Below are 25402 nucleotides of genomic sequence, written 5' to 3'. Positions count from 1 at the left end.
CTTGGGGAAGTGCACGCCAGCAGAGGGAGATGAGGGGATGTCTTTCCACTTCTGGGAACCTTGGCACTGGTGCCCACCATCAGATATATCTATTTCTTCTATGCTACAGCATTTCCACTGCACAAACTTGCAGTGCTTAATTAAAGCTATAATTTTAAACACATTTAGGCAAACCAGTGCAGTGCTCTGCTGGATATATTGAGTTAAATCTGCTGCTTGCAACAGTAAATTTATAGGCACTATAACTACTCCTGCAAGTCAAGTTCAAAATCATAGCATGTTTATCCACACCGTTGGGCTCTGCCTGGGCTACTGGCCCCGTGACTGGATGCAATAGTGCAACTGGGACCATGGCCCAGCTGTGCAGGAGCTAAGGCTTGGCTAATTTCCTCTAATAGCAGATGTGTCAGGCAACTCCACCAGTTGCTCTTGGCAATCTGCAGTGCCATTTGGCTGTAGTTTTGCTTCTGACTCTCTTGCTTTTCATTCTTGTTTGCTTAGTCTTGACCCCTGGTTCCCGTCTCCTTTGTGTCATGCTCCTATTCCTCCCCTTGTTCCAGCCCTGACCTACCTTGTAATAGGGGCTCTTTGGCATTCAAACTCCTGGCTCTGTGACTTTCTGGCTCTGCTTTTCAGTTTGGTATGACTCTCTGCATCTCTGGTGTCTTGATTTATTCTTAAACCGACTTCGGTGCTCGTGTCCAAACGTAATTCTAACCTGCTGTTCACTTTTGGCCTTGCTGGGGTAGTCTGGTGAAAGCATGTGCCTCTTAAGAAATCTGAAACTGCAGCGTAGGGAACTGGCATTACCTGGCTTCTCAGCAGTATTGGAAAGAGGACACATGTGGAAGTCCCTTTGCATGATTTCTCTTGAGTCTGCATGCTGCTAGAGATTACAGGCATGACTTCGGGATTGGTTTCACACCGGGAGCTTACTATGAATGCAAATATTCTTTCAATGCCTTAGATGACCTTAGTTATGCTTCTTTTGTACTGAAACCTGTTGTAAGCAAGCCAGCTTTGGCAGGGGGTATAACTATTTCCAGGGTTCAAGGTTATTTTCCTTTCACTTGTGTTCTTTTATTTTACTATTTGTTGACTTTTCAAATGTCAGTCAAGTTCTGTATAATTGCTCATGGCACCATTTGTTAATGTTTTCCAAGTTGATTCAGCATCTTGGAATTTGGAGCTAACCTGCTCTCCCTCTGCAGTATTCTGGATGCCATTGCTTGCATTTTATTCCAACATAATTCATTTTGGTATCATCCATTCTATGACTCTCTGTAGAATTATCTATTTTACTGTGCTTTCTAAACCAGGCATGATATCACTAACAGTGTGTATAAATTCTGCTAAAAGCTTCAGGACCAAATCCAGAACCTGTATAAATAGCTGAGCCAAAAGCCTAACAGATGTATGCAAGAGAAACATGCAAAGCTCCAGAGAAGCTGACGATGCAACAGGTTAAGTGCCCGCAGTGGATGCATGAAGACCACACGTGGGGAAAGCAGAGAATACATTTGGTGATGGACTATGTGGCCACGTTTTGCCATATGAACTTTCCATCCCATTGCAAGTGTAGCCAGAAAGCATTTGGATGATAACAAGAACTGTTACTGGCTACAGGTCCTTTATCTAGCTCCCTCTTGTGTACTGAGGTAGAATAAGAGTGGAAAACCATCTGTTAAGAAAATCCTCAGAGGGTGCCCCTTGGTGGTCATCTACATTGGTAGATTTGGATGTATGTGGCATGAGTTTAATTGAAAGTGGGCCCGAGGAGAAGGTCACTATGACCTGGAAATGTGCACTTGCAGCCGAGAAAGCCAGCCGTATCCTGGACTGCATCCAAAACAGTGTGACCAACAGGTTGAAGGAGGTGCTTCTGCTCCTCTCCTCTGCTCTGATGAGTCCCCACCTGTAGTACTGTGTCCAGTTCTGGGGCCTCCAATGTAAGAAGGACACAAAGTTGTTGGAGCAAGTCCACAGGAGGGCCCTGAAGAGGATCAGAGGCCTGGAGCATCTCTCCTATGAAGACAGGCTGAAAGAGTCAGTGTTGATCAGCCTGGAGAAGAGAAGGCTCCAGAGAGACCTTATAGCAGCCTTACAGTGTATGAAGGAGGCTTATGAGAAAGCTGGAGAGGGACTGAAGTGATGGGACAAGGGCTAATGGTGTTAAGCTGAAAGGGGATAGTTTTAGATCTGATATTGGGAAGAAATTCTTCCCTGTGAAGATGGTGAGGCACTAGGACAGGCTGACCAGAGCAGCTGTGGCTGCCCCCTCCCTGGCAGTGTTCAAGGCCAGCTTGGATGAGGCTTTGGGCAACCTGGTGTAGTGGAGGGTGTCCCTACCCATGGCAGGGGCTTGAAACTGTATGATCTTTGAGGTTGCTTCCAACCCAAACAGGTCTGTGATTCAATGATACGGCCTTTTCTGTAGGCTCTCTATGCTGGGGTGAATTTACTCTCTTGGATGTGATGGAACCATATGGCATGTGGAGTACCAATAAATTATTTTGGCTTTCCCAGGCTACTATACAGCACTTGTTATCAAATTTGTTTTCCTCAGATGTAGATGAATGTACTTCTTTTAGTTAGTGCTGTGAGTGTGTACTGAACATTGACTCCACAATGGAGTGTCTCCTGAAGAAGTACTGTCAACATAGACTGGTAAATAGTGGTTTTAATCTTGCAGATAACTGTGTTTCAGACATTATGGCCTGGGCAATAGACTTAGATACACAGATGTTAAGAATCCCCATTAGTTTTTTAATTGAAGGGAAGTAAACTGAAACAATTACAAGTCTCTCTTAAAAGAAAAATCAGGAAAATAATCAGTTAAGGCAGCACCAATATTCAGACTAACCTCATTGCACATATTTTCCATGCAGCCATCATAATACTCAAGAGCACTCTCTAACTCCCCTTTACTTCCAAGATACTGTCAAACTTACATTTATTATATGTGAAGCCAGAACTTCCAGAGGCTAAAAGCTCATGCGTGAAGGACAGACTCCCTGTAGTTAGAAGAGTTTTTCTCTAATAATAATGATTAAATTCTTAAACGCTATCTCTTACAATCAATACTTTAAAACAGTATCTTAATTGGTTGAGTCAGTGTGCAAACATATGGTTACATTTCTAGAAGATAATCTTCATTTTGCTACTAAAATAAAGTCCAGGCAACTCGATTGCTAATTTTTCATGGGACCTATGACAAAGTTGGGAATCCGTTAGTCTGTGTGTCTTTATGAAGCTCTGGCTTAAAATTACTGCCTTCTCATTGTATGGGCATTTATTCTTCCTTCTACTTCAGCTGGATACTGCCACTTTCTGGAGTTGCTGTGTGCTTAAGAGCATTGTCATGTCTCAGCTAAAATGGAAAAGAATTGCTCATCCGAGGCAAAGAGGTAGGGACTGACATATTTCAGACTTGAAAAAATTCTCTCCCCCTTCCAGCTCTCACAGACCTTGTCTCCAAAATCTGTGATAAGAAGTGACTTCTGCTCAGAAGATCAGAGCTTGCAATGTATCATGCTGGGCTTCTGTTCTACTAGGGGATGAAATGACTAATGATGTTACTAGGGATCGGTGATGCAAGAGGTCAAGTGTGTTAGAATTTTCCCCAAATCCACAGACTGCGTTCTTGCTATTCAAAGATGTGATCTTCATACTCTCCTCCCACTGTTACATGAGAAAAAGGAATCTAATAGAACTCAGTTCCCATGAAAAAGAAGCCCCTCTGTAGTAGAGGAGGTCTTTGTGACAGAAAGCTGCAGGATCCACCTGTATAGATGGGGGGGAAAGGACAGATTTAAGTTATAAAGAATGGTTATACAACCTTTACTACTAAGGTAGATCTGAAATACTGATTTTTTTTCTACTCTGATACCATTACAAGAGAACAAAGAAGGTATGGTGATTTCTCTCTCTTTCCCTCCATCACAGAAAGGATAAGGATTTTGCAAATGCTCCTGAAACAAGTCATGGGGTTAAGATTGCACCACACCATGACAGAGTAGTCATGAGGTCTTAAACCTGTGATCTGAATCTTGCCTGTATCACATCTTGCAGAAGTGGTGCGTTGTGTGGTATTTGTCAGTGATACCTTTGTCTTACGAAACCTTATCTGAAAACTCCCAAAGAAGTTGCCTGAAATGGGGATCCTACCTTGGAAAGGAAAACTAAATGCATTCAACAGATGCATAATCAAGACCCTCCATAAGATGAAATGAAAGAACTTTACCTAGCCCGGGTGGTGTATTGTAATAAAAAACTTAGAAGCAAAGGAGAACTTATATAAAAAAAAAGTCCTGATAGCTTTCAGAATTAATATAAATACGCTGGAGTTGTGACACTGAATCTCCTTTTATAGCAGCAAAGATAATGATACTTTCTTGCTAAAAAAAATCAGAGCTGAAGTCTTGTCCCGTGACTAATGGGGGAGCAAGCATAAGCTGGAGAGACCCAGAGTCTGTTTCTGCAGCTTATCAAGAAGAATCCAGATGACTCATGCAGACGCCCTGCAGTCACAGGAGAACGGATCCAAACTGGTCTCATGAAGTTGTGGCCCACAAGGTGTAGACAATACCTGAATTTACTGGCCGTGCTGCATTCCTAACATGCTGGTGCTCCTTTCCTGTCCAAGCGCCCAGAGCCGCTAAGCAGCTCTTCCCAGCAGTGGGGATGAAGTTGTAGGGTTTTTTCTGTCCAGGTTCTTCTGTGCACTTCACTTGGTGCTTCATGAAGTACGCCTAACATATGGGGAGCCTTCTGCATTCTTGTCATGAGCTTCAGGATTTTTTGGGCATATGTAAAATATGCTTGAGCACTAGCTCTGTCTCTTATTCTTGTGTTACTGTTGCGGTAGGAATCTCAGATGGGAACTTTGTTTACCAGCTAGTTTGTGCTCATGGGACAAGAGGATGGTCACACCACATGGTGCTCACCAGGGTTGTCAGAAGCAGCTGAGAACTCATGCTGTTGTACTGAATGCCAGTTGCATACGTCTGCCCATGTTCAGTGAAAATACCACGAGGACAGCCAACAAAACGTCCCCAAAAATGTCAGGCAAATCAAGAGCAGAGAATATGTCTCATAACTGCCAGCGTATTCTCATTGTGGCTTTCTAGAGCAATAGTATCTGCTAAGCAAGCAGCTTGTGCATCGCCCCGGAGGGAAAAGGGAAGCCAGGTTAGGTGTCTCTTGATTCTTGGCTCATCTACACAGAAGTTATTCAACAACAACTCTGTAAACATCCCTCTTCCAGAATAGGTGTGCCCTGTTTCCTTCTTTAATTAAAACTCAAGAGTGTTAAACTAAACCGGAACAGTTCAGACTTATTCTGGAAATTAGTCATGAAATTAGTCAGGAATAGCTCCTCCCGAACAGCTACATGTATAAACAAGCCCTAAACAATATTTATGTTGTCTGGAACGATGGAGGACACCCTCACAGATGTAAATTAGCCTCCTAATCCCCAAAAGAAACACGGAGTTGTTGTTTTCCAACCGGGGACAAGGATCGCATCACAACCCCACATCTGACCCTTGCGTTGGTCCTTGCCGGAGCTTGAGGAGACGTCGGGGCTGGACGGGCCCCAGCAGCAAGGCCGAAGGCTGCAACCTGTGCCGGCCCTGCCAGCAAGCCGACCTGGGCCAGGCGCGCCAGGCAAGACGCGCAGGCAGGGGAGATGGGTGTACTTTGTCTTTCACCCCAGCGGAGAGCCCCTTGCGCGGGGCGTGTATCAGCAGCCCCCCAGGCTGAAGGACGTCGATCAAGCCGTTTCCCTCTCGTGCAGGCCAGCCCTGGCCGTGCGTGTGTGGGTACCGACGCCTCCGTGTGACCGCGCCGGGGACGCCCTCCCCTCGGGGCTCGGCAGCAGCCCGCGCCCCCCGCACCGGAGCGGAGCGGCCCGGCACGCAGGCGCGGCCACCGGGCGCGGTTCCCCGGAGTGCGGGCGCCGCAGCCACCGTGACAATTGGCGGCCGCCCCCGCGGCCACACGCGGGCTCCCCCGTCCCGCCCACGTCCCCGCGGTACCTCCGCACCAGCCGAGCCGCGGCCCCGCGGGGAACCGCGATGGGGCGCTGCGGGGCGCGGGCCCGTAGGTCCCCACGGCGCGGGTGGGCGCAGGCGGCGTACCTGGGCGGCCCGGCGCGGGCGGGGCGGGGCTACCTGACAGTGATTGGCAGATCGGCGGCAGCCAATGGTGGCAAGGAGGAGCGGGCGCCGGGAGGGCGGGGCCGTGCAGCGCGGGGGGGTGGGGGGGAAGGAGCGGGGTGGGGGGGGCTGCGCCGCGGAGCGTGTGCAGCGCCGCGGGGCCGCGGCCGGTGTCGGTGCGAGTGAGGGGACAGACCCTGCGGGGGGCGGGGGGAAGGGAGACACGGGTCTGGATCCCGATCTAGTGCGGTGGTGGCCGACGGCGGCCACGGGAGGAGCCGGAGCAGCCGGCGGCGTGCGGCGGAGGAAGGAAGCGCAGGGCTGGCCGCTGCGTGTGCAACCTGGCTGTTCCTGCTGCCCGCGTCCACTCGCGGCTTTTCCTGCCGGCGCTGCCTGACAGCCGCCCGCCGCGGGTGTTTTCACCGGGGTCTTTGGCGGGCGGGGGGGGGCAAGAGCGAGCAGTCCTAAACAACCCGGAGGCGTGATTGAAAGCGAGCAATAATTAACTGGAGGAGGAAGAGGAGGAGGAGGACGGGGGTGGAGGAAGACGAAGGAGGAAGGCACCGCGCGGCAGAGCCCAGCCGAGCCAGCGAGCGGCGGCGGGACGCGGCAACTTCGGCCACAGCGGAGGAGTCGGATCCCTGACCGCAGCGGCGGCCGCCGCGTCACCCGCGCCTGCCCTGCCCGAGGGGGGGAGAGCCCCGCCGCCTCCCCGGCCGCCGGACATGTCGGAGCATAAGGCCGTTGATCCCAAGTTATCGACGACGGACAGGGTGGTGAAAGGTGGGTGCTGCGCTCCCGCCGCCTCCCCCCCCCCCGCCGCCCTTTCGGAGGGTCGTCCCACCGTGCACCCGGCTGGGGTCGCGTCTGTGTGTGTCGTGTTCCCCCCCGCCCTCCCCCTCGCTTCCCCGCCCTGGGCAGGTACCGCGGGGCTGCCGGCGGCTGGAAGCGGTGGGCTCGGCCCGGGCGCTTTCTCCGGGCCCCGGTGGAGGTTTTGCGGCTTCCCTCGCCTGCCCGCCCGGCGCTACATTGCAGTATTTCCCCCCCTTCCTTCCCCCGTCGCCTCCCCCTCTCCGCCTTGAAGGCGCTGCACAGGGCTGGCGTGAGAGAGAGGGGGAGCCCCAGCTTCCTCACCCTCCCCGGTGCCTGGGGGAGAGGGGGGCAGGGCTCGGCCCCCTCCCCCAGCCCGCCTTCTCCTCCGGGCATCCCCCCTTCCTCCTCCTCCGGACTGCGCTCCCCGGAGCCCCCCCGCAGGCTGCGCCGCCGCTTGTCACTGCCGTTCGGCTCCCCGCATGCAGCAGGATGCCTGGAAACCTCCCCGCGCCGACACCCAGGGCTCCGCTCACCGCTCCCCCCCCCCCCTCCCAACCCAAACGCCGCTGCCGGGAGACTGGCTGCGCTGCCCGGTTCTCCTCCTCTCCAGCTCCCCGCAGGGCCGCCCCCGCGGCACCCGCGGCGGGGATGCCGGCCCGGGGAGAGGGGGTGGGGGGGGCCGGAACGTGGCCACGGGCGCAGGGGGGCGGCGGGGCGCTGTGGGAGGTGGCGAAGGCTGCTTCCTCCTCCTCCTCCTCCTCCTCCTCCTCCTCCATCGCCGTCTCTTACTGACGGCCCGGCCTGCGTGGATGTGAAGTTATCCAGCAGGCGTATCGCGGCCGTGAGCCCGCGTGTGCGCGCAGATGTGCGTGGGGGGCTCGGCACAAAACGCGTACCGGCCCCATGATTTTTGCTGGGTGTCTGAGGCGTGCGTGTGCTGCGAGCCTCGGCCGTGTAAACAGATTAGTCTGGCTTAGCAACACGTCGCGCCCTGCAGTGCAGACCACGGTCTTTCCTGGCGGGGTAGCGCCTGATGTGAATTGCACGTGTGCGTTTCTCGGTACGCGTGAAGTGCGGGTGCTTGTAGCAGGGTGGGTGTTTGGTAGGTGTCGTGTCCCCGCCCCCCACCCGTGCTGGATGCGCTCGGATACGTGTGTTTCATCCGGTGAGGTTATAGCCCGTATAGCAGCACAGAGCGTTATGGTGGAAAGCACCGGCCCTGGATGCAGCGTGCATCCTTCCAGAACACGGGAGGCTGGAGATTGAACCGGCCTGGGAATAGATACACTTCCGTGTTGACGTGAGCGTACTCCAAAACTAAACACTTCTCATTCGGAAAGGCACGTTATTTACATTGGTGCCTTGATGTTTACACGTACCTTCTTATGCTTTATTCCCTCTTCTTAATTTATTTTCCCACCAAATGAGATGGTAGATCTTCAGGTGCTGTAAGAAAGGTAATTACAAGAATGATAAGAATTAAAAAAAAAAAATTACTTTGGAATTCACATCTACCTTCTAATATCCGGAATATTCATTTACTGCTTGTTTAGGTAGTTAGTCTGTTACATCACACCAAGAGTAGGCTTCAGAAGCCTGAAACAGCTATGTTAAGCTGATGATTATCTTCTATAGAAACAACAAATGACCATCCTATTGGGAAGACTTCTTAATGATTATGGGATGCCTAACTTTTTTTTTTTTTTTTTTAAATATGCCTTGGTTCTTACCCATGGCCAAATACCCTGATCACTGCTTTGGCAGAACTTCCTTTGGCTTACGTCAGTATTCATCATGAACAGGAATTATCTCTGTATTTACAAACCCCTCAATTGTTCCAGTGCATCTTAATGTGCTTTGTCAGTAATTGCTCTTTGCATTTTTCACACACGTAAGGTCTCAAGCATCTGAAAGCGCCATTTTGAAGAAAACTTAGAAGTCTGTATAGTTAGGTATTTTTATAATGCAATTAAAAAGAGAAAATGTTAAAGTGAGTTAAAGTGTTGAACAAAAGAAACAAAAACATAGGTGCTGCTTAGGTGCCCATCTCACCTGGTAACTCTTGTCTCATATATGATGTCCGTATTTCATTGGAGACGATTTGTTTAACTGGTTCAGTCCTTTCTTAAAGATTGAAACCCTTTTAAGGTCTTGAAATTGTGTCTGAAGAGAGTAGTATGCAGTAAACTGATTCTTAATAGGGTTATTCTTTGCTCTATCATAGACACTTTACGCTGCCTTCCTATAGCCTGTAAGGAAATAGAGTAAGAAAACAGTTGGTGATGGTAATAGTGGAGATAGGAAAAGATTACTTTGCTGTTCCTTTCCTATAGGCCGTGATCTGTACCTTCTCAAGATGAGCAACTGAAATAGGCTTGCAATGGTAAATGAATAAGAAATCATACAAAAAAACCCCAGCAAGGCACTTTGTAAGCACTTGTGCAAGTAGTTGGAGAGCCTTGGTATTTCAGAGAGCAAAACCAGATACTCTGATGTTGGTGAGGTATAACTTGTGAAAACAACTTTTAGTATTTTTTTCAAGTTAGAGTATCTCATAAAACATTACTTGGAAAGGAAATGTTTTTAGCATATATATGTGGGCTCTGGATTAAACTCTCCCTTTTGTTTGCATATGTGGGTAATTTTTTTTCCATGTTTTATTGTTTGGCCTGTTTTTTTAAAAAAAAACAAACCAAAATCTTTCAATTTGCTGGTGCATGACAGGAGGTATCTCTTCCTAACAACAATTCTGGGCTGGCTGGTGAAAATCCTGGCTCGGCACCGTTACGTAATGGCAGGGTGGTTTTGAGGAGGTTACAGCTCCAGCAGCTTCACACAGATTGCTTGTGGCTGACAGCTGCTTCTTTGAGGGGCTGCTCCAGGCTTTTTTTGGGCGTTATTTTTTTTGTGTGTGTGTCTTTTCATGCTTAAAAACCTTAAGTATACTGAGAAGTGGGGTATTTCCATAGGTGAGGACATAATCTCATGCTATTTCTGCTTTGATTATTGAATTGTCTGAACTATGCTTGAAGTGATTTGAGTAAAAAATAAAACATGCTTTTGGGAGGAGGGGGAAAAGGCTCAGGAGCCCCCAGTGCTTATAAGGCCTTAGTCTTTTTTTCACCTCTGTTAAGTAGCTTGTGCACAGTTACATTTGGCAGTTGGAGTGAAATTTTTGGATGTGACACTGTCGAGCAATGAGCAACATAAGGATGAAATTCAAGTCTGTGTGTGCTGTTAAGTTTCCAGGTAAAGTTGACAAAACTGTGTTCTGTGGAATTGAAGATTCCTGTGTGTCAATCTACAAGATGCAGTTACAGTTTGAGAAGTACAGTTTTGATTTACTCTTGTGCTCTCCTTAAGATGGTACGTATATTATGATACAAATTTGGCATTTCACTGTCACTGTCTGGATTTTGTGATCCTGTAGAGAAGCAGCACTTTCAGTGATCTGCAGACTGGAAATAACCCATGCATTCAGAGGTCTGTGGGATCAAAGCTCAGCACAACACACCGTTTCAGCAAATGCTGACTCGACGTAGTTATAGATTGAAACTCCTTGTTTTTCATTTGAGGCACGATGCAGCCTTCACCTGGATGGAGCTGTCTTTAAGTTCTTGTTCTCCTTCAGGACTGAGGGAGCTTCTCATTGTCCACACTGCTCTTGACCCCCAGGACCGGACAGAGTGTGGGCTTTGTTGTTCTTGTGAAGGTAGGAATATACCTGTCCAAGGAAAAACAGACTGAGGATACTAGCTCATTCCTGATGGGTCACATAACAGCTGTCTGATGTCAACAGCTTTTGGTCATTACTGACATTAGCAAGATTTGAACCCCACTGACCTGGAGGGAAAAGCTGTGTATCAGGTTACTTGACCTCCTCAAAATATTCAGTGTTGCATTACTGCCGTCTGGAAATACTGCTCTAAAGCAGAGTAATCCCAAATGAAAGCTTTGGAAGTGAACCGCAGCAGTCGTACACGAAGTAAAGACAGTATTTCTTGGGAATCTTCCTGTTAGGGAGGTACAGTGGTGCGGGTCAGATGGTTATGTACTGTTGAGGGGTTGGTTTGTGGGTAGGTGCAATGTGGAACTTGAATGAAATCCTTCCACCTCGGCTGCTTAGATGGGCTGCAGCCATGGCTTGGGAACCTTGGTGTTAGCAGTTTCCTTTCCTCTTGTGCGCTGCATGCAGAGGTCCACAGCAATGCACAACACCTGAAACAACAAGACACTGGTCTCTGCTGTCTCTGAATTTCAAACCATGACATTGTTAGTGGCCTTTTAATGCTCAGGCTGTCAGTTGTTCACAATATAATATGAATGCCAGCTTGTGATCAATATATTAGCCATCAGTGTTCATTTCAGATTCATGAAAGGTAAAATTGCTGTCAATAATAGGAACTAGCAATGAAGTTCAGAGTTTCCATTAGTCCAGGGAGACTTGCGTGCACTCACCAAAGGCTTGTGCTTCAGGCTGGAATCCAGCATCAGTGTATTGCAGCAGCCTGTCTCTCTCCCTCCCTGTGAATCAAATGCAATTTTTCCAGCAGAGGTGTACTCTGCACGTGCTGGGCTGCCCTTCTGTGGTTTTTGTGTAATTGTTGATGACCTGAATATCAGTAGTGTTGGTGAATTTGGGGCGTGCGTGTGTGTGTGTGTATATATATTATAAATATATATATATAAATATATATAAAATATATATATATATTTTAGTTTAGGAAATTTATGATGAGGACCAGCATTGCTTGGATAATTAGAGCTGACTAAGGACAGGAGAGTAAATGGTTATGTGCCCCCTTCAGATGGTGCTCAAGATAGGCTATCTACCTGATCCCCAGGAAGGAAAGGAACAAGTTGCTTTGTAACAGTTCCTATTGACATAGGAAAACTGACTTTATTTTTCTTCTAATTAATTTGTCCTTGTAGTTCTTAAAGATGTGTTCACAATGGGGAATCCTGCATCTGGGTTTAAGGAGGGTTACTAACTAGAGAATCCACTTTCATCTGTGTCAGGTGGCCCTGGTAGAGCTGGGGATTATCTGCTGTTCTGCAACAGGTTTTACCTTAATTTGAAGGGATGGGTGTTCCTCTGCATCATCTTTGGTAACTCCATTATTGGAGATCCCCTGTTACCTTCATGATGCATTTGAGAGCAGAAAACAGCTGACTATGACTGCATAGGCTTTATGGTCAGTTAGGAAAGAAAATGAGGTTGGCTGCTTGTTATTTTTTTACATGTAGCAGCTTTGTTCTTACCTCATGGTTGGAATAAGTTGATACCCGTGAGACCAGTGGGTTCTGTCAGCCTGATGCTGCTCAGGTATGGCAGCCTTTGTGCATTTTACCCAGCGTAAACCTGTATGTGTGTTTAACACTTATAAAGGGTTGTGCACTTAGGAATGAGAAACTGAAACAAAACCAAAGTACAGTGTTTGACAGCTATGGTTGTGTAATAAAGCTGGTGATTTATTTTGATTTGTGAACTCACTGAGCCTCTTAGTCATTAAGATAATTTTGTAAATAAGCCCTTTAGCAAAACAAGTCTTTTGCTGTATAGGCATAGGGGGAAAATCGTGCTCGTGCTGAAGGGCACCTTTCCTTTGTAGTTACTGCTGCGCTGCATAGGTGGGTGGCTTTTCTCATGCTTTCTTTGTGAACGTGGCTTGCTTGAGTGTCCCAAGTCTCAGGACTGTTATGAGGTGAGGGACAAAATTGCCTTGTTTCTGTGTAAAAAGAAAAGAGTAAACCCCCAAACCCTTATGAATTTCACATTGGCTAAAGCTGTCTACTGCTGCCTGCTCTTCTTGGCTGAGCCTCACGAGAGAGCGGCTGCTTTTGATACCATTGGTGGTGGTGGGAAACTTGAAAGAGGAGTTGGTGCTGGATGTTATCAGTTTAACTTAATTGGAAAATATGAGCCAGTTGAGGTAATTTTCCATAGGGGGATGTTGTAGGGAACAGTTGTTTCCTCTCTACTATCCATTCCCAAATTTAATGATACCTGCTTCCATCACATGCATCCCGCTTAGAGATGATAGATGTGGCATAGTTATGCTTGCTTTTCTGTGGAAGTTATGGCAGGAAGATCAAAAGCAAAATATATTTATTTTGGATTACATAAATTGGTATTTCAAATTATCTTCTTGTAGTTCCAGAGACTTCCAGAACTCTCATGTTCCTTCCTGCCTGGTATTTCTAAGGGGATTATCTGTTAAAAGTAATTTTGAGTAATGTCAGTGAGTAAGTAAGTACCTGTAGCTTGGATACCCCAAACTATTTTTTTAAAAAGTTCATTCTACTTTGCTGAGTGGTTTCTACTTCAAGTACAAAAGCAGGATTTTAATTTAAATTTGGTACTTCGTTTAAGTATGAACGTTAACTCATGCAAAGCTTCCCAGTGTGTTGTGGGGGATAGTTCCCTCTTTATAGCTTTAAAGAACATGGAGAAAAGTACTTCCTTAAAAGTATTTTAAGATACAAAGATATTGCTTAAATCGTTTCTTAAGCATGCCATAAAAGAAGCCACAAGTTTCTGAAGTAAAAGCCACTTCAAATAGTCTTCATGAAAAGGTGCCTTCTTATATTCTTTTCTGTGTGGTTTGACGAATCAAATGCAAGTTACAATTGCATAATCGTTCTTCAGCTGAACACTTAAATAATTTCCTGTTCTGATAATCAGTCACTTACCTTGACTTTCCCCCATAAAAGATCTTTGGCTACTCAATCAGTAACAGTGGAAGGTACCATCCTGGTTCTGAAAATACTGTAGCGTGTGTGCAGGCTGGTTCGTGTAAGTGCACGGCTCACTGAATGAATGATCTGCCACTCGGGCCGTAGAGCCAGATACATTATTACTGGCAGAGATTCTGTCCCAGGTACATTCTTGTTTTCATTTAATTATTGAGTGGAGGAAGACACAGAAGATCATACGTAAAGAAACAGGGAACCAATAAGTGCTATGATGATATATTTTTCTTTTAAAGATAAACATTTGAACTAATTAATCCTACCCTACTTCTCCACCAGAAAGCTGCTGCTGTTGAAATAACACCTCCAGAGTAGTACCTCCTTGACAGTCCCTTACATGCATTTTAGGCTGACTATGATATCTATTTTTATAAGCGAGGTTAGGCATGTTAATGTTGATATGGTAACACTGCTGTATGAGGAGGCCATGACTGTCTTATTTAAGATTGAATTATGATACCAGTGCAATCTCCAATTAATTTCCAACTAATATGATTTATGTTAGGAGCTGGAGAGGGAAAGGAGCAGAGTAGAAAGGCACCAGAGGTCAAAGATGGTGTTTCCAGTTACAGGTTAATTCCTGGGTGTCTGGGGTTATGTGTGCTTGAGGCATAGGTGGCGTTCATTCCCTTTAGGGTGCACTTCACAAAGTCTTTGAAAATGTTTACTTTGAGAATCTTCTTATCACTTAAACCTCTTTCTGCTTAGAAATAAAGCTGTGCTCTACTGAACTTTGGTTACAGCTTCCTTTTGTTTTCAGCAAGTTTTTTTTTTTTTTTTTTAATGTTTTCCCCTCTTGTGTGTTAATATGCTCTTCTTATCACTCTGCTACATGTCTGCAAAGTTTTCTCTCCTTACTGCTCTTGTACACGCTAAGCATGTCAAGCAGCCTAAGTGCTGCCTGGTCAGTTGTGACTTGGGTGCGTGTACCGACCACAGGAGGTTCACTGAACGTGGTGCCTTTCCTTTGGTGTATTTGTAGGCATCTGTAGATGCTTGGGGAAGCACAGGAGAAGAGAGGAAGTATATTCTGCCCCTTCCTCACACTTCTGTTGTAATTCTTCAGGCAGCTGCTGACTCTGTAGCTTGCTTTCCAGTGGACGGCTCTACCATCGGTGTGGTGCTCGAGCTCTACCCAACTTGTCACAGAAGGATGTCTCTATTTTGCAGTCCAGCTGCTGCTTGCAGGTTGTTTAGCAATAACATTGAAAACTCTCACAGCATGACTGTTAGTTTTAACTCAGGTAGTTTGCAAAAAAACTGAGGGCTACCATAGCTAGTGGTGCTTTTTGGTTAATGTGAGAAGGGAGGGAGTATAAGCGCTCATGCTTTGGTGCTGTTGCAACCAGACACAAAGTTAGTTACTGACAGAAGGTAAAATTTGGTGAATACTTGAACAAAAATCAAATCCCTGAAGTTTACCACAGGTGAGTGAACTTTAAAAACCTCACCATAATATCTAAGCATAAAAGGTGCAGAGCTGAGTTTGCATAGAGTCTTTGTGGTAAAGAAAGGAAGTAGTATGCTAAAATATGGTTGCATTAAATCTTCCAATCGTAATAGCTATTTTTCCATCTTTCAGGTAGGGATATATGGCTTAGCAAAATAATTGAAGTCTGATGTATCATGGGGCTTTCAAAATTGAGAAGTGCTGTAATGGGGTCAAACCTCTACTGATGGAGACAGGTATCAGTATAACAGCGACAATATTCTACACCATACTGTTTTTTTCCATCCCATCTTTCAGAGGTATGCAGCTTATGTGTGTTACTGCATCACATTCGTGTTGGCCCAAATACTTTCCTTGAGTTGTCTTAGTTGTCCAATGTAGAACTGATGGAGTGGAGCAAAAAATTGTAACTAACCTGCTATGGAGCAAATTCTGCTATGAAGTTGGCTCTGATACTTGCTAATGATACAAAAATACTGAGCCTGTGCAGTGTTGCCACAAGAAAGGAAGTGCACTTTGAACTTCTGATTGGAATGGGGAAAATAACATGTGTTAATAATGGGTTACGCAGATGTGATGCTGCAGACAGTCTGTAACGCTCACTCTGGGCACTGTTCAATAGGCTTAATTAATAGAATCCAAACTACAGGTTTTTGGCCTAATTTAGTGTGTGATTAGATTTTAATTTTTAATTTAAGCTTTTGTGAATGTCTTTGAAAGTAGGTTGTACACTTTTAAAATTTAAAAAAACCCAAAACTTGTTAGTGACAGCTTGGTAATTGTGTGACTGGATAAAGCAAAGTTCCTGAGTTGGTCATGTTTTGAAGTAACCATCATTTGGAAAGAAATCCTGGTCTAGATTAATAGCCCAAAGCGAGGAGAAAGTAGCTCAGCTCCTAATATGTTTTCCATTGCTGTGTTTTGTTATAAGTACACTTCTAACAATTATTTCTCTTTGGAGAGGGATGCTTGGGTTTTATCATGCATTTGGTTTGGCTGTACTTGTTACTGAGTCCCAGGTTAGTTCTGATGAAGGTGGGTGTTTCCTATGTATTACATTAGGTGGTAGTCTTCCTGAAGTGTTTGGACTTCATTTGGAGGTGTTCTCCTGTGTAAAGTGGAGAAAATGGTAAAATGAATGCTAGTTTTCTTAATGCATTAGTGATTTCTTGGTAACAAGGAAAAGAAAAAACCCAAACAAACAGGCAGTGTGGGAGCCTGTGCCTTTTGTCTGGTCTCTAGTTCTATATGGGTGATTTTGGAGGGGAAGCTATGTGGCTGGAGAGGTACATAAGAAAATACTCATGTATTTTCTCTAGCAATAACATGAAATTGCTTGAAATAGTATGTTCCAGGTTCTGTGGAAATTTTCTGTGGGAATACATGCTTTCCCCTACCTTCTCCATCTGTCAGAGTGGTGTTCCAGTAGAGAGAGTTGTATCTGAAAAATCTTTCTGCATCTATATATGTGAGGCTTTTTTTATTTCAACCTTTTCCTTGTGTGTTTGAATCCTCATGAAAAATCTGATTTGTTTCACATGTGGTGCAGTTAAGAAAACAATTGAGAGTTTCTAGATGGAGAAACCCAACCTGTTGCTGGCTTTAGAGAAAAGATGCTTTGTCATCCATTTTGGACTTGAGAAAGTTTTACTCAGCACATCTCTTTTCAAAAAGTAGTTCAAGATTTTGTGGTGGAATTCTGCTTTTATTACTGGAAAAGACAATTTTTGTAATTTAATTTACTTAGTATTGTTTTTTAAAGCACTTTAGCATAATTGACAATTTAAATACAAAACCATTCATACGAATTCCCTTTTTGTTCCCCCCCAAAAAAACCCCAACCCATGAACAGAATTTTATTTTAAAAATCAATCAGAATTTAAATAATTTTTAAGTCTCTTTTCCGTGATGCTTGCCAAGTTTTGGTTTGATCTAGATTACAATGGTCATACAGTGTTACAACCTCTGAAAGAGTGCAACTGGTCATTAGCTACAATGACATGAACAGCTGTAGTAGTTTATGATAACAGCTGGGAACAATCTAGTTCTCTTCAATAACTTTCTTTTATTGTTCCTTTCATGCCATTTTTAAAATGAGAAAGCAAGATTATTGTATTTGTTCTCTATTTTGCACCAGGGATTTCTTCCTAGGCAGTGGTGGCAATTAGGTATCAAAATATGGCGTTGCTGTTTGTGACTTGGAACGTTTCCCTCTGCGGGACCCGTTTCATAACCCGCTGGAATCTGCAGGAGTTGGAGCCTTTTCATTAACTTGAGTAAACTGTGAATCAAGTTGTCATCCTAGGACTTGGAGCATTGGCCTTCCCTTTCAGCGCGTGATGGCTCTTGGGTTTAAACTGCTTGCTTATATCTGATCCCAGGCAGCCCAGGGCAGGGCATTTCTCACTCCAGTGCTGAGCAAAGCACGCTTCTGCTTTTGCTCTTATTTAGCAAGTGATGAGGCACTCATCTGTCTAGGTGGCTGGTTTCCCCAGAAGTAGTTTGCTGTTCTCTTGCTGTGTCTTCAGAAGTGTAGTCTGAAACCTTTTCTCTGTATCTATATGTGGTTGTTTTGACCACTGGAAAAACAAGGAGGAGCCTTTCTCAGGTATAAAATTTCTTCCCGTCTCCCCTTACAAATAAGGTTTTTTTCAGCAATGAACACACGTTGCCTTAACTTATTTAGCTGGTGTCATAGAGTAACTCTTTCTTCTCATTAAAATCAGACAGGTAGCAGATCTGCGTAGGAGCGTTGTTTTCTTCCCCAGGAGACCTGCTGTTGTGTGTCATGCAGGTGATGGTGGTCACTAGAGGGGAGCCTAATGGTGCAACAGGGTGTGTTGGGGGTACAGTGTGGAGTCTGGGAAGAAGAAATGAAGAGCACAGGGGGTAAGCATATGTGTTTTCGCTGCAGTGAAGAGCTGCTTAGGGAGTCCTACCTAGTTTAGGAATCAGCATCACAGAAGTGTTGCAGGAATACTTTGCCTAATGAGTTGCTCAGGTGAGTATCTTAAGAGTGTTTCTGTGCAGCAGGGCAGGAGACTCTGCGGGACCTGCGAGGGAGCTTGACTCTGTCAACAGGCAGAGAACTGATGAAGGCAGTTGGTGAAGCTTTGAGCTACTCTTGTGTGTATATCCCTGAGTTTGGTTTAGATTATCAGCGAATGATCTTTCTGCATCTGTTTTTAAGAAAAGCTTCCTGCCATAAGGTGATTATAGTTTCTGTTAACTGTAACAACTACTATGCTGTTTGTCCTCACTTTATCAGTAATGAGGAGGGTAAAACAAGTTTAAGATGCTATCTTTTAAGCATACTGAGCTGAAGTTACTTTTGGTAGAGGGAGGAAAGGAAGAGTGAACTCAAAAACCTCATTTGTACTACAAAAGGGGATTGCTTTCATTTCAGTGGAGAGGTTAGTTTTAGCTTCTGGGCTGTTGACTACCTAAGCAGGGCTGGATTTCTTTTCTGTCATTGAACCTTTTACTTGCCGCTCTGCTGGAGGAATAACTTATGCTTAATTTTTATGAATGAAATGTCAAAGTCCCTTTCTTGGCCACTCAAAAAGATGAGCTCTGACGACTTCACAGTAGCACAGAATGGTTGTGGCTGGAAGGGACCTCTGGAGGTCATCTGGTCAGGCCCCAGCTCTCTCAGCCTTTCTTCATAGGAGACATGCCTCAGTCCCTTAATTACTTTAGTGGGCCTTTGCTAGACTCTCTGCAGTTGCTCCATATCTCACAGTTATTGTGTGAAATTTAAATGTAAATAAAAGTTCATTTATACATCTAAAGAACTTGCACATTAGGGAATAGCACACTCATACCCTTTTTAACAAGGTACTGCTGTTTCCCTGGAGCTCTGAATCTCAAATGACACCTACCTCACACGTAAATACTCTCTGCTTACCACATAGAACATGAGGGATATCACTGTAAAAAAACTTCTGTTAATAATGCATATGAGTTTTTTCTATACAGTATTAACCTCACATCTTGTATCCTGTTGTCAGAGACAATACTTCACTGTAGGATACTGTTTGTATAACCTAGGCTAGTCTTAGAAGTACTGCCAGTCAGAAAGTTGCCTATATATTTTGAAACAGCAGCAAGATATGTTGCATTGGGAAACTTTATGTATATGTGTGTGTATGTTTGTTTTATATTGATGCATCCCTATGTTGATTGTAGTGTTGCTGGCAAAACATTTGCATAGATCACAAGTTTCAGAGTCTCACAAGCATGTGTATCTCTGGAGTTTGGTGGTCCCTGAGCAGGGACAGACAGTGTGTCCGCTGTCCTACGTTGCTTTGGGCAACTGTAAAGAAGAAAAAAGTAAAAAAGCCTTTATACAAATCTGTCATAGTTATTACTAACACTTCTGACTTGGCCATCAGAAACGTCCATTTTCTAATTACTGGAAAGAAGTGGTTATCTTGTACTAGTGACTGGTTCATCTTATTTTCTATAGTGACATGACCAAACAGAGGATGATGGCAGTCAGTTAAAAAGCTTTGAAATCCATAGTAATGATAAACAGTTTTGTCTTTCAGCTCTCTGGCATACTGTTTTCTATGATGCTTTCTCATGCTTTTTTTTTTTTTCCTCTGATGAGGCACGTTGCCCTGTAAGGCTGCCTAAGAAACACCTGAATGTTGCACGTGTGTAAGTAAAATCAAAGCTGTGGTATGGGAATCTCTTGGTGTGAGTGACAGAGGATGAAAATAAGCTTTGGAAGAGTTTGAGTGTGACAAATGTTTGCTTCAGAAAAGTTAGTAGAGCTACCACACTAGAAGTTTTGAGCAAGTTCTCAGGGCAGGATCACCTTCATGGATAATTAATCTGGATAATGGAGATAATTTTTTTTTTTTTTTTGGTAGTGAAAATGCATCTTCCAGAGTTGCTCAGTTGGCTAGATGCTGTTGTAGAAATTGATAGACAGTTGCTGTAATTTGAAGTGTGAATTGCCTTGGTGCTCATATAGATCATACTGTATAATAAAAACCTGGGGCAACACACATCCCCATGAAAGAAGTTTAAATGTGTTTACTGTGTCTGCAACATCCTGAAAAACAACTGGGAAAAGGACTTTCTAGTGCTGCTAATGAATCCTTGGCCTAATTATTTGTAATTAGAAAAGCTTAGGTCAAAACATCCCTCATTCTGGGGAACTTCTGATTGCAAAAAGGGAAGTGGGGTGTTGAAGAGATGCCTTGAAGATACTTTAAAAAAAAAAAAGTAACAAAAAAGATAGGTTGATACCATGACCTGAAAGGGTGTTCCTGGCAACTAAACACACCAAAGGAGCTGAAGAGGTGCTTTGAATAGATGGAAATGAAGAGCAAATGAGAGAGCCCAGTAACCTGCAGGTGCTGTTAATAGCGTATGTTCACCTACCAGAAGCATGAATGGCTGTTCCAGGAATATATTTTCTGTCTGTGCTGCAGGGCATTTCTTCCCAAGTGTCTCTGGTTACACTGTCATCTCCTGCCCCGGTCCAGACCATGCAAAGAGAAGGCTTTTTAGCACAGCGGGCACCTGTCACAGTCACAGCTAAATCACCTGAGGAAACTGTGTCAATGGATTAGATTAATGAAAAACTTCTCAAGAGTGTCTATAGAAGAAAAGTTGTCATATAGCTGTCAGCATACATCTTTTGTGAGGGAAGATGCGTGATGGTGGGATTTGTTGTCAAGAATCTACTGTATTCTGATGCTCTGATTGATATATTGGACAAGTTTAAAAGCTGACATCGGTTTGTGCCATGTTTTATCTGACACCATGATGCAAGCTGATTCTAATAAATAAGTTTATCAACAAATATTAACAGGTAGCTGTGGTTTCACAAGTCTTAACAAACCTGGGAAAGCTAAACTTGGTTTCTATCATGATAGCCAAAAATAAAGGGCTATGTGAGGGCAGGGGATTCTTCCCATGCCTTGATGTGGCACCAGAATTCTAACTGCCTCCCTAAAGTTTTAGCAGAAACAGTTTTGGCTTCAAAAATGCAGGTTTTATCTTTCTTCAAAGGCATCTGGTGGCAGTAGTAATACTACTTCTAAAGTGCAGAGCAGCTGAGTGAACTTGAAGAGTCGGTGAGATCAGATGGCCTGTCTAGCCAGAGAATGCTACAAAATCCTTCATAAATGTATTTTAACTACAGAGTTAGTTACCTTTGCCTGACTTTGTTAATCGAGTACTGTAGATTATTTTGGTGAAAACCATTCCTTTCAAGGGATTCCCTTTCCCTCCTAAGCATCATTCTTTTAAAAACATTACCTTTTCTAAAAAAGTTGTAACTGCATTTATTATTCCTGTGTTTAAAGACTACTTTTTATATATGGAAGCCATTTCAGTGCTGGAGTCCTCATTGAAAGCAATGTTTTGTTGTGGTGGGGTTGGGTTTTGTTTTTTTATTATTCAGTTTTTAACCTTACGGGCAAGAAAAATCCTATTTGTTGATGAGCACTTGCCAAACTCGGTCAGATTTATCTGAAGGAAGGTGAGTCTTCTGAATGTTTCAGTGTAGAAGGGGCATTAGGAGGAGCAGGCTGGGTTAGCTCTTGAAACTTTCCATGCTATGGGAGGCTGAGTGTAACAGGCTGAATTTGTTACTGGTGCAGCACGTGATGGCACTCAGAAAGGATGCTGCTCAGAGCTTGGGAAAAAGTTGGTGTTGAATCGCCTTTCCTCTTCTTCATCAGCATCTATACGAAGATTATCCTTACACCTCCCCTCTGTTTTGCTGCCATACTATTAACAATGCAAATGTTTTCTGCAAACCTAGGAGGCCCTGTTCTTGCATCTTTCAGTTTAAAAAAGAAGATGATAACTTTTGTACTGGCTCACCCTAGAACACTTTGCTTGGGAATTGTGCTATTTAGTGTAAACTTCACATTTAAGTAATTTAAAGGAGATATCTTCCCATTTGTCATTACCCTTCATGAACAAGGAGTACGCTAAATGGACCAAAGAGTGTAGTTAGTTACTTATTCATGTATGTGTATCTGCTACACTGTAGATGTCTCTGTCCAGGACTGACTTGTGAAAGAAGCCACAGGAAGACAACATTGCAGGACTGTAACATTCTACAGCCCTCTTACCAATATCATAAGGTGCTTCCAACCTTTACATCAGAGCTGGGAGTAGGAAAGGTTTAGATGTTTGCTGCTGAACAGTAAACACCAGGCATGCTACTAGTTTGTTCCTGACAGAACAGCATCCCCAGTCCCTGTATGTGAACCCGTGTCTGGTTCACTGGCCTTGCAGCAGCAGAGAGGGCATTCAAACCAGAACCAGTGTATAAGGGGAAGGTAGGTGTTACAAGCTTTCTACTTGAAACCCCATTGATTTCCTTTTCAGCCTTGAATTTCCCATTCGGATAGGGGTATAACTGTGGATAGTTGTGTGGCCAGGTAGGAGTGGTGAGCAGAGGCAGGAGTGTTAATATTTTGTCCTGTGTACTGGCTTTAGTGCTTTAAAAAATATTTTTTGCCTTTTTTTCACCTTAGTCTTGGGTCCCAGGCTGCTAAATCTTACTGCAAATGAATGAATTTGTTCATGAGCTAACACAATTTAAAGTCTTTTGATTCTTTAAAAAGAAATAATAAATTAAATACCCTAGAAAAAATGTGTGCATCTGTATGCAACTTTTTGTTTTCCCCTCTTTACATGCAAATTTGGATTCCTCATAAAAAAGAGGATGTTATCTTCCTTTGGCGACCTAGCTGCTACAAAACCTGGGTTAGCATGGCTTGTCTAATGTCATACCCTTCTTCTATACCAAGAAAACTGTGATGACTGGAATGTATGTCATCGACTTCTGTAATCAGGGTACTTGAAATATTTGCAGTACTTTGATTAATGTAATGCTGCTTCTATACACAGTCAATCTCTGGAGCTGCCGTATATGTTTCTGCCTTTCAAGCTTACATCCTGGGTTGTCTCCTAATCTTGATTTTTGTGGGATTTTTTGTTTGTGTGTTTGGTTTTTTTTAACCTAAGGGGTGTTTTTTTTCAAAAATGAATAAAATACAAATTTCTTTACCTCCTGTCTGAGCTTTGCCATGTAGATACTTGTAAAATATCCTAGTGAAATAAGTGGGAGGAAGGAGGAATTGTGCATAGTTTGAAGCTTTTCACAGGCCAAAAACAAACCCTCAAGCATCTACTGAAACTTCTGAATTCTGCATTGGGGGATTGTCTGTCAAGAGACGCAAACCTTTTCATGGATCCAGCAAATGGCATTGAGCAGTGGACAGGGGGGAATTCTGGAAAGGTCTCTGTGTTTGGAAGGCCACATCAAATGACTGGGACCAACCTCCCAATAACCACCCACCTGTGTTACTTTCAGTAGGTCAGAGACATGGAGGAGTTTCAGTGCTGGACTCGGCAGTCCGATGTGCTTCTTTTCTACTGTGTGGAAGAGCTGTGAACAGTTAGAATCATCTTTGGTTGAACAAGCCAGTGCTTTGTAGAAGCAACTTTGTGCTTCAGACCCTCATAGTCAGTCCAGTGGGAAATAATAAGGTAGCCCACCACTATTATGGTTGTAATATTTACTACCTGACAGGCGAAGTTCATAGAAAACCTTCTAAACCCTGACTACAGACTCATTGAGTTGAATCTCATATTTTAAACTGGGCATATCTTAGATTGACTCCATGGTGTGAAACTGGTGAGCATTTGCTAGCGCTAACAGATGATGTTCTCCTGTAAGTGGATGGCCAGGCATCTGTTGCTTGCCCAGGAGGAGGCAGTGTGAAGAACATGCCCACCCAGAGACAGGCAAAGAATTACAGAATTGTAGGGGTTGGAAGGGACCTCGAGAGATCATCGGGTCCAACCCCCCTGCCAAAGCAGCTCCCCAGCTCATATTGCACAGATAGGCGTCCAGACGGGTCTTGAATATCTCCAGAGATGGAGACTCCACCACCTCCCTGGGCAGCCTGTGCCAGGGCTCTGTCACCCTCACTGTGTAAAAGTTCTTCCGCATGAAAGTTCCCTGGAGCCTCGAGCTCCAAAACAAGGCTTTTGTGAGTGGTTTCACTTCTCTGGCACAGTTGAAATACAGCCGGAGAATATGGATTTTGTATTATTGCTAGGCTGGAATTCTGGAATGAAGTCTCTCTCTTTCTACTGGGACGAAGGGTGGTCCTAGACCTTATGCTCTGTGAACCTGTGTAAGAAGAAGTATTTATCTTTGACCTTTCTTTTTCTCATGCAATCTGTTTAAAATCTGTGTGGTTTGATGTGAGTCCCACTGAAGTAAAGGGTGTGGTGTTTTGTTGTTGGTTTTGGTTTGTTGTTTTTTCTTTTCCCTCTATCTGTGGAAAGGCAGAGTTCAGACCTCCTGTTGCAGATACTGATTGTTGTTGTTTAATTCAGTTTGGGTTCTCCAGCAAGCAGGACACTATAAGAAAAAGAACTGAAGAGAAAACAAGTGTCGATCGAATCTAACTTTTGTGTCCCTTTTGAGCTGTTTTTTAGGACCTTGGTCCCCTCCCCCAAATATCATCTTGTATGTTGATGTACATAAACTACCTCAAAGTTTTCTTAAAGAATAGTGGAAGCAAGCCCACTAGTCCTCCCAGGAGGAAAGCGCAGTGAGGTCAGTTGTATTCCTTTTGCTTCCCTTTTGGTTTTGTTCACTTCTGTGCCTTGTCAAACAGCCAGGAAGATTTATCATGAATCACCTTTAATTTCCTCTTGTGCAGAATGTAATCCAATATGGACTTTTATTTTTCTTGCAGTAAACCGACCAGAAATTGTTTGGGGTTTTTTAAGCCTTAAACCAAAATACAAAACAAAAAAAACACCCTAAAAACCCACCCAGGTGTTACAAATATCTGCAGCATAACTTCACTCAGACCATTTCATTATTGGTCTTTCATTTGTTTGATCCCACGTAGTCAGTGGTTAATCACTCCAGGATATGTGACTAAGGTTCACCTTGCCTGTACAACCTTTGGTTATTTTGACTTGTGTTTTAAAAAAACCCCAAAACCACCACCCTATATTTTAAATGTAAATGCCATGAACATCTTTCTTCATATCTTTGTGGAATGTTTTTCAGGTGTTAGAGGGTTTTATTAGGGACACACAGGAGATAGGACATTGTTAAAAGTGCTGCAGGGAGGCATAATCTGCAGAAAAGGGGAAGAGTAGAAGGCAGGGGTAATACAATACTTTGTTTTCTCATAACTTACTTTCTTTCCTGATGGTTGTGACT

The 25402-nt window shown here is 44.2% G+C and overlaps 1 protein-coding gene across 5 annotated transcripts in view; it reads left to right on the top strand.

Moving 5' to 3' along the window:
- The first annotated feature begins 6351 nt into the window (after window positions 1-6351).
- PPP3CA (protein phosphatase 3 catalytic subunit alpha) overlaps window positions 6352-25402 on the top strand; it is a 191561-nt gene continuing 172510 nt past the window's right edge. For all 5 annotated transcript variants that reach the window (XM_084264027.1, XM_084264025.1, XM_084264024.1 and 2 more), the window contains exon 1: window positions 6352-6941. In XM_084264027.1, the coding sequence (XP_084120153.1) occupies window positions 6884-6941 (58 nt within the window). In that variant the 5' untranslated portion in view covers window positions 6352-6883. The remainder of the gene's footprint in view (window positions 6942-25402) is intronic.

Source organism: Gallinula chloropus, assembly GCF_964237585.1.
Source record: "Gallinula chloropus genome assembly, chromosome: 4".
NCBI classification, from domain to species: domain Eukaryota; kingdom Metazoa; phylum Chordata; class Aves; order Gruiformes; family Rallidae; genus Gallinula; species Gallinula chloropus.
This window is presented reverse-complemented; position numbering and strand designations above follow the sequence as displayed.